Below are 12369 nucleotides of genomic sequence, written 5' to 3'. Positions count from 1 at the left end.
TAATGTGGAAATGGACGCTTTCTCTGCTGCTGTATCCTCAGCCCTTTTCCTTTTCCCTCTTCTGTGACTTTTATGCACCAGTGATGGTGAACTGATGCTCCTCTACTTTTAATTCTTCCTCTGTGAACACAGGGTCTGATAGATGACTGACTTAGGCTTGCTTCTTGAGTCACTCAGTAGCTGTTTATTGATTACGACATTGGAAATTACACAAGTTGATTTACATCCACGTACTATCTGTGGACTGTGGCCTGACACTTAGTCGGCCTGAATAAACCATTAGTTCCTCCCTCCTCCTCCAGAAATGCCTGACGGGGCCCCACTTGGCAGGGTGATTAACTGAAACTTGGTTAAGCTCAGTATTGTCTCAGCCAGACCTTTGCATTTTTGTCATTTTTCCTTTGAATGTGGAATGAAAATGTTTTCTTCCTTGTATGAAGGAATTTCAGACATCAGCAGCTAAGGTGTGACTGGTGGTGGGGGGACACCTTCATGCACGAGGCAGGGGCAGATGGGTCCACTTGATTAAAGGTAAACTTTATTCAGCTTTTTGAGGGTATTTGAGGGCCTCCTAGTCACAAGGGAGATTATACTCCTGCCTGTTGCTCAGCCCAGTCTATCTCTGCTGAAGTTTCTGGAATGCTTAGAGCTGCTGACGCCAGAGAAGCCTGTTACTGGCTGGCTCTTAATAGTCTCTGAGCCCAGTCTCGTGTGGTGCCCAGGTCTGATAGCAGCCTCCCACTCCGGGCCTCCCTCTCCCTGCTTTCATGTCTGAACATTCCTGCCTTCCTCCCCTTTCCTTGCTTCTGAGATTTCCCGATCTTACTGTTTTTTAAACCATATCTTTACCTTCTCTTCTCTGCCACCTCCTTTCTTTAAAACAGCTTCCCTTCTAACAGCCTTCCTTAATCCTGGCAGCCTAAGAGGGTGCTGCCTGCCTTCCGCACATGAGGAAACTAAAGCGCAGAGAGAGTCGCTGGCGTGTTGGTATTCAGACCCCGGCCATCTAGCCCTGCAGTCTGCGCTCTTAAGCACCGTGCTGCCCTGCCTTTCCCAAGTAACATGAGGCGGGAAACCACGGGGCAGTAGGCTAGCTATTTGATATCACTAACTTTTTCCTCCCAAGAATATAAAAAAGTAATGTTCCAGTTACCTGTTGTTGGGTAGCAAACCGTCCCCAAACTCACAGGCTTTAAACAACCTCGGTCATTTATTTAGCTCAGGAAGCTGCCGTTTGCAGAGACTGGCGAGGGCAGCTCATCTCTGCTTATGTGGTGTTACTGGGGAAGTTTGACTAGGGGTGGTGGGTCTGTTTCCAAGATGACTCACTCGCACAACTGGCAGGTTGATTCTGGTCCTTGGTACCCCTCACAGCATGGTGGCCGGGTTCCAAGAATGAGCATCCCAAGAGATAGGAAGTGGAAGCTCCAATTTCTTAAAGTCTAAGCCTGGAAACTGACATTGTGTCATTTCTACCATATTCTGTTGCTCAACCAGAGTCCAGATCCCAGGGAGGGACGTACACCCTACTTCTTGATGAGAGAAATATCCAAGAATTTGGGGGCTTTATCTTAGACGTGCCATGGTTGGTAGCTGTTAGAGGGGTTCTTGGAATATGTGAATTAAGTTTAATGCTTGCTCTTGGTGAAGCATTCACATTGAGTGAATGTAAGCTTGAGGAGATCTTTCTTTCCTACACACAATTGGTCTCCATCATTACCAGCTGTATCTTCCATACCAATTACTAGCTTCTCATATTTTAAAAAAACAAACTCAGTCTAATTTGATCTTTTCTCAAAAATCCCACCAGGGCATAGTCTCAGCTAGGGTTAAGAAGTTAATTTGTTTGTGACTAGGGTCTTTGAAACCTTATCCGTTTCTCCTTATATTGAGACAGATTGTGCTGTCCCAGGGAGAGTACAGCTTGGCGGGAGCTTTGTATTTGCCACTCGCCTCTCTGTAGTCCTTTCAGGTTGAAGCTTGGCTCTTATTACAGGCGTGGGACAATGTTGTCAGACAGACGTTTTCCCCCACAGACCCTTTATTACAGACTTGGGTGAGGTAAGACAGCTGGTTTGTAAGTAGATCTCCTTTAAGATTCTATAGTGTAGCTTTTGGTTTGTTTTTAGAGATGGAGGAGAAAAGTGACAAAGAATAGCAAGTAATGAGTCTGAACGGGGCTAACAGAGACAGGCGTAGAGTCAGAGAGAACCCCAGAAAAGTAGGATCTTGTTGTGGACAGGCTGTGTATATTTCTTCTTTAATTCTTCAAAGAATTGCCCCCTCAGAGCTCACTTGTGCCCATTTGCAAGGAGGACATACAGAGATCTTTTTCTTCTTTTTTTTTTTTCGCAACAAAAGTCTTCACCAGGTAAAACCAAGTCAGATTTATGTTTCATAGTCTTGGGGGTCACGCTCTGCATTTCTCTTCATGAATTCATGAGTCAAGCTAGACTTACACAAAATAGGAAAAGCCAGCTAACCTTTGTTGAGCCCCACTGCGTATTAGTTCGTAAGCACTTAAATGAGTTGACGCCTATAAATCCTCATTACAACCTCATGAGGTAGACACAGTTTATAGAGGAGGAAATTGAGATGTAGAAAGAGTAAGCAACTTGTAGAGATTGTTAATAGTGATGTGCTAAGATTCAAATCCTGACAGTCTAGCCCTGCAGGACTCTGCTGGAACTTGGAGTGAGATTGGAGGCCGTTGGAGGGTATGGAGCGAGTGAATGATGTAATCTGACATTTGTTTTACAAGTCATTTTGGCTGCTGGGTGGGAAATAGTGTGTAGCGCCGTACAGGTAAGGCAGGGAGAGGACCAGTTAGGAGGCTGGAGAGGAGGAGCCAAAGTATGGCCAGAAACAAGGAGAAACTGTATTCAGCATTCCAGTATTAGTATTCCTGACAGCTAATGTTGGCTTGCACCAGGACGGAGCAATGGAGGCAATGATAAGTGGTGAGAATCTGGATTTATTTTGAAAGAGGAACTTATGGGATTTACTGAAGGGTTCGTTGTGGGGTATTGAGAAAGTTGAATTTTTGGACTGAGTAACTTAGGGTAGAAGTGTCATTTACTGAGGTGGGTAAGGTCTTACCAGGAGCATATTTCTGGGTGAATATCAGTTCTTCCACAAATTAATTTGAGTTCCTCACCAGATGTGTAAGTGAAGATGTGGAGTAGACAGTCGGAGATACAAATCTGGAGTTCAGCGGAGAGGGTCAGCCTGGAGATAATTAATTTGAGGGTTTTTGGCATACAGATGAGTATGAGACTGGATGAGATCAGCCCGGGAATGGGTGTAGGTAGACAGCATTGGAGAACTCCTAACATTCAGCATTTGGGGAGGAAAGAAAGTACCATCACAGGATTCTGTGGATGAGCAGCATGTGAGGTGGACAGGAGAACTGGGAGACCGCGGTGTTCTGGAAGCCAAGCAAAGGGAGTGTTTCTAAGAGGAGGTAGTGATCACTTGTGTCCAATGCTGCTGACCCAACAGGTGAGAAAAGGACTGAGAGTTGACCTTTGGGTTTGCCGCGTGGACGTTGATTGGTGACCCTGACATGAAGTTCCAGGGGAGCTGTGGAGGTGAAAGCTTGATTAGAGTCAGTTCAAAAGAGAGATGGGAACATGGGGAACCAGTAGATGCACTTTGGTCCTGAATTTTTCCACCTCTGTAAACTTTTTGAAGAAATAAGGTTGTGGGGGGTGAGTGCTTTTTCAACGAAACTAAGAAAGACAGAAAACTCAAATTCCAAATTAGGTGTCAAGGCTTCCTAAGACACAACTAGGCAGTAAATCATGGCAGATCCAAAAAAAATACTGCTGTGATTTATGTCAAAGAGTACTCTGCCCGTGTTTTCCTCTAGGAGTTTTATAGTATCTGGTCTTATATTTAAGTCTTTAATCCATTTTGTGCTTATTTTTGTGTATGGTGTTATAGAGATTGTTCTTATTTCATTCTTTTACATGTAGCCATCCAGTTTTCCCAGCACCACTTAATTGAAGAGATTGGCTTTTTTCCACTGTAAATTTTTGACTGCTTTGTTGTAGATTAATTGACCATAAGTACATGGGTTTATTTCTGGGCTTTCTATCCTGTTCCATTGATCTATGTGTCTGTTTTTGTGCGAGTACCATACTGTTTTGATTACTGTACATTTTTTTTAATTGAAGTGTAGTTGATTTACAGTGTTGTATTAGTTTCTGGTGTACAGCAAAGTGATTCAGTTATACATATATATTCTTTATTCAATGCTGTTTTCATGCAGGCTGCTTTTAGGAACAATTTTGTGATTTATTCAAATAAGGAGTTTTTTTCCTTCACCCCAGGATTTTTTTTTCTTACTCCTTGAGTTTTAACTTTTAGTTAATTTCAAGAAATTTTATTTGAATTAATTATTCATGTACAAAGTTTAATTATGGACAAAAATGTATACTAGCAATGAGCTGGTCAAACTCAAGGTCAAGAGTAGAGTGCTGCAAAAGACTGCCCTCATTTCAGATACCAGCTGCAAGTTCCTGGGGTCTCCAAGGCCCACCCTCACTTCTAACTGCATAGATGGCTGCAAATTCTGGGGTTCCCATGACCCACCCTCAGGTTTTATAATTTGCTAGGATGAGTCACAGAACTTAGGAAAACACATCACTAATGATTACAGTTTCACTATAGCAAAAGGATACAAATCAGAACCTGCCAAAGGGAGGGACTCGTAGGGCGAGGTCTAGAAGGATTCCAGACTCAAAGTGTGCGTCTCAGGGATGCACGGCCTTTTGGCAGGGCAGTACTCAGGAGTATTGCAAACCGGGAATGCTCACTCAAGCTTTGGTGTCCAGAGTTTTTATTGAGATTTTATTATGGAGACATGGCTGATTAACTCATCCCCATCTGACTCAATGCACACCTCCCAGACCCTCCTAGGAGACTGGGCTGAAAGCCTCAACCCTCTGGTCACATGACTGTTCTTTCTGGGGCAGCCTGCTCTCGTACTGAGTCATCTTGTTAGCATAAGCTATCTAGGGGCCCACCATGAGCACCTCATGAGCGTAAACTATCTGGTGTGCCCTGAGGGGCCCAGCATGAGTAACAGAGACACTCCTGGTTTAGAGGTTACCTCCCAGGATCAAGGCAAACCAAATTCTTCATTACACAACAGTGAAGGAAGTAACTGCTGTCCTCCATGTAGAATTAATACTATTAGCATGTTTTTACTTTTTAGAGAAACAAAATATTAGGAATATGAAAGTTAAAATTCAGGTTATCTTGTGTTTCCCATGTCTCTCTGTCTCTGTCTCTATATATATGTATATTTATCCTTAAAGTATTTTGTGTGTTTTTAAAATCTTTATAAACATAATTTCAGACTTAGGGAAGAATTGCAAGAATAGTACAAAGAATTTCCAAATACTCTTCACACAGATTTCCCAGTACTATTTTTGTTTCATCATTTTCTTTTTTTTTTTTCCAAATAATTTTCAGTGAGCATTTCATAAAAACAGATTTTCAAAATCAGAAAATTAGCATTAATGTACTATTATCTAACCTACAGACCTTATCAGATTTAGTTGTTCCAATTAATGTTCTTTACAGAAAAAAAAATCTTAGTTTATGTGTTATATTCAGTTCCTGTGTCTCTTAGTCTCTCTTAATCTGATACCTTTTCTCTGTATCTTTTAACTTTTACGATACTGGCATTTGTGAAGAGTCTCTGACTTTTGACAATTTAATTATAATGTGTTTCAGTGTGATTTTTTGGGTTCATCCTGTTTGGAGTTTCTTGAATCTGAATGTCCATTTCCATCCCCCATTTTGGGAAAATTTCACCCATTATTTCTTTAAACCCGTGATCTCTTCTGTAAGTCTTTTAGACTCTTTTCACTCTTTAAAATTTTTTTGTTCTTCTAATTGGGTTATTTTGAACAATTGAGTTTCAAGTTTGATGTTTCTTTCTTCTGCTTCATTAAGTGTGATACTGAATCCCTCTCATGAATTTTTCAATTCATTTATTATACTCTTGAGTTCCAAAATTTCTTTTAGTTATTTAAAAAACTTTCGTTGTTGGTATTCTAATTTTGTTCACGCTTCCTTTTCTTTCTTTTTTTTTTAAATTGAAGTACAGTCAGCTACAATGTGTCAATTTCTGGTGTACAGCACAGTGTCCCAGTCATGCATATATATACGTATATTCATTTTCATTAAAGATTATTATAAGTTATTGAATATAGTTCCCTGTGCTCTACAGAAGAAACTTGTTTTTTCATGCCTCCTTTTCTTGAGCCTGGAGAGCATCTTTATGATGGTTTATTTGAATTGTTTGTCAGATGATTCATATACATATCTCCATTTCATTAGGATACTTTAATGAAGATCTTTTCTATTTTTTCTCTGGGCCAAATTTGCCTATTTTTTAAGTTTCATAATTTTGTGTTGGAATCTGCAAATATGAAAAAAAAACCCCAAAAACCTGCCACCTCTCCCAGTCTTTATAGCCTAGCTTCATAGAGAATAAGATCCTCACAGATGAGCTCAGCTAAAGATGGCATGCTGGGCGGGGGACTCTGAACTGTTTTGGAGAGGAATGTGACCTTCCTGGGCTTGTGTGTACAATTTCTGAGAGCCTTGCTGATTTTTCAAGAGCTTGTGATCTCTTGCGCCCTCTGCTGTCTGTTTGTGGCACTGCACGTTCTCCGGTACTACAGCCGCAAGCTGCCTTGCTCTGTCGTTCTCAGGGGCCAGAGTATGTTGGCTCTGCATCAAGTGAGACAGATGAGCAGCCCTATGAAGAGCCGACACACCAGAACACGTTTTCCTCTTCTCTCTCTCTTCCGTGCCGAGCTGCACCGGCTGCAGGATGCTGCCCCTCACTCTTCTTTGGTCTAAGCAGCACTCAGGCAGCCATACAGTGCCAGGTCCATCAGAGCTCCAAATGAGGCATGACAGAAACCAGTCCTTCGGGCGGCCCTCCAGAGAGCTGGAATGCTTGCTGCACACTCCGTTCCTGTGTCTCCTTCCAGAAGGAGAAGTCAGGAGCTGGGGCGTTCTTGCCTGGCGTTTAGCTGCGGTAGCTTGGGACAGGGGCTGACATGGGGAAAGTGAAATGACTCTGCTCATTTGTTTCAGTGCAGCTGTTTTTAGCTTTGTGTCCCTTTGGAACTTTTTTTTTTCCCTTTGGAATTTTTAAACTGGATTCTGGAAATCTCATAAAGGTATTTTGGTCTGTATAACATTTTAAAAATGGTATTTCTGTGGTAGAACGTGTCCTGGGACTTACTGTTCTGTTTTGTGGCTGATGTCACCTCCTCCCTATGCTTAATCTTTTTTTCTTCTCTTGTCTATGAATATCATTTATTGTTTTTTTTTACTTTATTTTTTTTAATTGAAGGATAGACTACAATAGTATATGAATTACTATACTATATAGTAATATATAGGTGTACTATATAGTGATTCACAATTTCTAAAGATTACACTCCATTTATAGTTATTATAAAATATTGACTAGATTCCTCGTGTTGTACAATATATCCTTGTAGCTTATTCTGTACATAATTGTCTGTACCTCTTAATCCCACACCCATACTTCTTTATATTGCTGAGTTCGAAGTGAAATGACTTAAAAAACCCATCCACGTGTTTATTAGGAACCTGCAGCTTTTGCCCTTTTACTACAGAAGACATTTTGAGGCCACGTTGAGTGTAAATAATCACATCTTTCCTTGGTGAAGCTACATGCTGCTCCTTGCTAATTTTTCTTTTTCTGTCCTTGCTGATTTTTGTTCTTCTGTCTGGCTTTCTAGAATGGAGGGAAAGATGACCTTGGTAATAGGGATATAGATTGACCTCTATATCTAAGTTTCCTATTTCTGGAGTACCTGATGATGTATTGAGACTAAAACATGAAAGGAAATGCTTAAACTTTCTACATATGAACTTCAACCAAAATACATCCATAATCTCTTTTTTAAAAAGAGGATAATATCTGTTTTTAAATTCTTGACAAACAGGAATCTAATCATTGCATAGACTCTCATATTGAAGGTTTAGGTGATGGCACCATTGGTCACATTCATTATAATGGCAAATGTGACAAGTTTTCTACATGTTGGGGCCAGAACATAAAATAATAATGCGCTGTCATTGCTGTGAACAGTTGACACGGACTCTGCTGTCAGAGGGCCTGAGTTCCTTCCTAGTTCCACTCAGCCAGGTGCTCAGCTTCAATTTATTTTGCCTTTTCTTTGTTTTGTTTTTCCTTTGTGCCTCAGTTTCCTCCTGTGTAAAATGGGTATGAAAACAATAGCCCCTACCTCATGAGTTGCTATGTGAATTGAATGAGATGATTCATAACTAGACAGATAAGTAGATGTAAAGTTTTAGAACAGTATCCCGAATTTAGGAAGTGCTGAGTCAGTGTTAGCCATTCTTAAGAGCAGCTGTGATGAGATTGCTCTTTTTAAGCTTCTTAACTGTTAGATATCATGCTAAAAACAGAGAAGAGATTAAATGACCTTTCTACTTTACGGACAGAGTTGAAACTGTGGGACAACCAGACAGAAGAGACAGTATAGGCGTGTGTGCAGAAAAACAGAATGGATATGACTCTCTGCAGCGGGATCAAGCTGTGTGCATTAGTACAAACGGTAAGAGAGAAATAACTGCCTTTCTCGTTGATGTATATGAATGACCGTAGGGAGGTTTGAATCAGTCTCAGTATCATTTACAGCAGAAGATGAAAAAGTTTAGGTCTTACTGGCATATCTGTGTGGCTACTATATATCAGACATTATTCTGAATCCTTTAAAATAATACGTTATTCAGTCCTTTTAATGACTTTTTGAAGGGAGTAGTAGTGTTAGATCCATTTGATAGCTGGTGAAAACTGAGCCACAGGGAGATGAAGTAGCTGGCTTCAACTCACGCAGTTTGGAGGTGATGGAGCTGGGGTTTTCACCCGGCAATTTGCCCTTGGATTCTGTATGCCCAGGTCATCTGAAGTCAGCATAGACTGGAGAACATAAATTCAGCATCAATTAGGGAACTTGGGAGAGGGTTTACTTAACTTGATGTATATCTGTAGCGTTGTTTGGTCTCTTACTTTGCAGTAATCACACTTTAAAAAGTCATTATCAAGATGTGTTCATGTTTTATGCCGTGGGTCAGCAGTAGGCAAGATTGCTGTTCCACAGTGTGTGATTTGTTTGTTTGTTTTTGTTTTATGAGGGGGGTAATTAGGTTTATTCACTTATTTATGTTTGGAGGAGGTACAGGGGATTGAACCTAGAACCTCGTGCATGCTAAGCATGCGCTCTACTGCTTGAGCTATACCCTGCCCCCCACAGGATATGCTTTTGTAATGGAGTCAAGTTTCTTTTGACGCCACCCATGTGAGAGACTCATGGTGTCTATTCTAAAAGAGTGGAATGGAACCCTGGACTAGAACTCTAAAATGTTTTAAAGCTTTAACTTTTTTCTCCTGCCTTGGGGTGGGGGTTAATTAACATATTTAACTGCTTTATCTGTGACCCATTGGTATTCCAAAATGTTTATCTGAATTAGGAAATTAGTTGTGTTACCACAATAATCTTGAATCTTGTTTCCATTCTTGGTTATTGCTCACATGTTAAGTGACTCTTTACCTTAACATTTTAGGTGCAGTTTTTGTAAATGGAAAAGAAATGACTAATCAGTTGCCCGCAGTTACTTCTGGGTCCACTGTCACATTTGACATTGAAGCTGTGACTCTAGGATCCACCAATAATAACGAAGGCGGAAACTTCAAGCTTCGAGTAACGATTAGCTCGAATAACAGAGAAGTGGTGTTTGATTGGTCGCTCGATCAGTCTTGTGGTTCCCTTTACTTTGGATGCTCGTTTTTCTATCCTGGGTGGAAGGTGCTGGTGTTCTAGCTTCCCGGATGACTGGCTTTGGGGTGCAGGGGTGTCATGTAGCTGTTCTCAGCCCAGTTTAATTGTTGCTGATTTAAAAAATGGTTAGATTCATCTCTCAGTTAAGCCATTGGAGACAGAAATTGTTTACTGGATTTATTTTGGAATATTTTCACAATAAGAGGCTTGAATATTGTGGACAAACCATAACGCAGTCCATTTTATGTTTCAGCATAGTGTTACTCAGACTATCACATCGTAAAGATCAAATTGACTCTTAAAGGAGATACAGACAGAAAGCCCTACGCCTTCCACTGTACTTCTTTTTAAAGTTGGTTATAAGAACAGAAAAATGTGACATAACATTATTTTATTAAATCTCCATCTTTTAAAGGTCCAGTGCCAAGTAAGACTGTAGAATAAAACAGCCAGACTAGAGCCGGCAGAACGTGGCTGCCATGTACGTTGTAATATGCACTCACTGGTGTGTTCTCCACATGAGTGTCGAATCTTCTGTCCGTATTCAGGGATTTGTAAGCAGTATTGAATTTTATCTCATGTTCAGGAATCTTTAAGTCCCAAAAGCATGATCATTTTTGCATTTTTAAAAACAACTGAGCAAGTGTCTACAAGAGGCAAAGTACTTTGTTTTGTTCTTTCCTTGCAGTTTGATGACAGGCTAGAGGACTGGCAGAGGGGAAGACTGCTCGTGGAAGTAGGATGCACAGCAGCGTTAGCCACGTCCCAGGTGCACATCCAGCCTCGGTGACGTGTGTGTTGCTCCCCAGGGGCTCTCAGCTGCAGTCCCATTTTCCTGTCAGTTTCATAAATGGTCTTTCAGTGGAGCAAACAAATACAGGGTAAATACTTGACCTATGTTTTAGAAGACTTAAATTGGTTTAAAATATTTATTTGAAGAACTTACTTAGTATGTGAAAATGATTATCTTAACTTGCTATATTACCAGCCTAAGATCTTTTTCTTGAATGTGAATTTTTTTTTTCTTTTTTAACATAGAATAGTGGAAAAGCAAGTTTGATATTTTTGTAAGATAATTTATTTGGGAATCCAGATTCCCTGTTAGACAATCATGACTTTTTTCCTTGCCTTTTTATATATATAGTAAGTGAGCTCTTTTTCACTTGTTTAGTGATTGTTAAGAAGATGTGCTAGAATGTAGCTGCCTCATCCAGCTGTCTGAAACAAAATAAAAACCTTAAAGTTGTATGTGTGTATTTTTTCTTTCATAAGATTTGATTAATCCCTATTTAATCTTGACTTTTAAGTGGAAGGATCCATATATAAATAATAAGTTATATATTCATACATAACATGTGTATGTTGGCAAGACTGTACTCCCTCCAAAGGGTCTAAGGGAGAATTCTTCCTCGCCTTTGCCAGCTTCTGGTAGCCCCAGGCATTCCTTGACCTGCCGCCTAACTCCAGTCTCTGCCTCTCCTTCCATCTCTTACAAGGACGCTTATCTTGGATTTAGAACCCACCCAGATAATTCAGGATGATCTCATCTCAGTATCTTTATACCTGCAAAGACCCCTTTTCCAAATAAGGTCACCGTCACAAGTTCTGGTTTGGACAGGTCTTTTTGTGACCACCACCACTGGGCCCTGTATGATGGTGTCTGGCTGGAGTGGAGTGGTGGTCGCCTGTCAGTTTCTGTCTTGCTAGGCTGCCCCTTTCTGGGTCCTTTGGCTACAGAGAGCAGGCTTTTTTTGTCTGTGCCTGTTGGCATTTCCAGGTTGCTGGCTTCTTCAGCCCCAGGTCTGGGATACACATGACAAGAATGGAACCAAGGAACATACAGTGTTGGAATATTGGGTTCCTTGGGTTTTGTGGTCCCTTGGCCATTTGTCAGAGCCTCCTTATGTTTGTTTTATATTTTTTTTCTAGGGCTTTTAGTTGTACTTAGGAGGAGGAATAGGGAAATTATGCTACTTAGTCTCTCTGGAGAAGCATAAATTCTGAAGCTATGTAATAGATTTTAGTATCAAAACAAAAAATAGAGTAAAGAGAGACGAAAGGTAAATAGAGCTCTTGAGGGGTTTCGCTGTAGAGGGGAGCAGAGTAAGCTTCTAACTCCTCTGTTAAGTATGAAGGGTTTAGTTCAAGATGTGAGATTGATTCAATTATTTAAGAACAAACTTTCGTGATAACTGTCATTGATGGCAACACACTTGGGTATCTCTAAACTGGTTCAGAACTGTCCACACATATGTAAATCAGCCAGAACGGATAGTTTGCCCAGCTCAAATCCACTGTTGCATCTCCTGTTTCCAATATCCCATGTCTTCCTCTTTCTTGGATTATTCCTTTATTATTTGTTCATTTTAGTGGAGCACTTCCTCCACTTCCTGAGAAAGGGTGCCCCAAGAGTGAATTGTTTGAAAAATAGAGGTCTGAAAATCTCTTTATTCTATATCCTACTGTGACTCATGAAGAATTCTAGGTTGGAGATTGTTTCCCC

At 40.6% G+C, this 12369-nt stretch overlaps 1 protein-coding gene across 1 annotated transcript in view; it reads left to right on the top strand.

Moving 5' to 3' along the window:
- CRLF3 (cytokine receptor like factor 3) overlaps window positions 1-11112 on the top strand; it is a 32294-nt gene extending 21182 nt beyond the window's left edge. The window contains exons 7-8 of the mRNA XM_031468323.2: window positions 8530-8642; window positions 9652-11112. Coding sequence (XP_031324183.2) covers window positions 8530-8642; window positions 9652-9908 — 370 coding nt within the window. The 3' untranslated portion in view covers window positions 9909-11112. The remainder of the gene's footprint in view (window positions 1-8529; window positions 8643-9651) is intronic.
- The last annotated feature ends 1257 nt before the right edge of the window (window positions 11113-12369 follow it).

The sequence above is a fragment of the Camelus dromedarius genome, chromosome 16, assembly GCF_036321535.1.
Source record: "Camelus dromedarius isolate mCamDro1 chromosome 16, mCamDro1.pat, whole genome shotgun sequence".
Classification (NCBI taxonomy): domain Eukaryota; kingdom Metazoa; phylum Chordata; class Mammalia; order Artiodactyla; family Camelidae; genus Camelus; species Camelus dromedarius.
The sequence above is the reverse complement of the archived record's forward strand: the minus strand, read 5'-3'. Positions and strand labels throughout refer to the sequence as shown.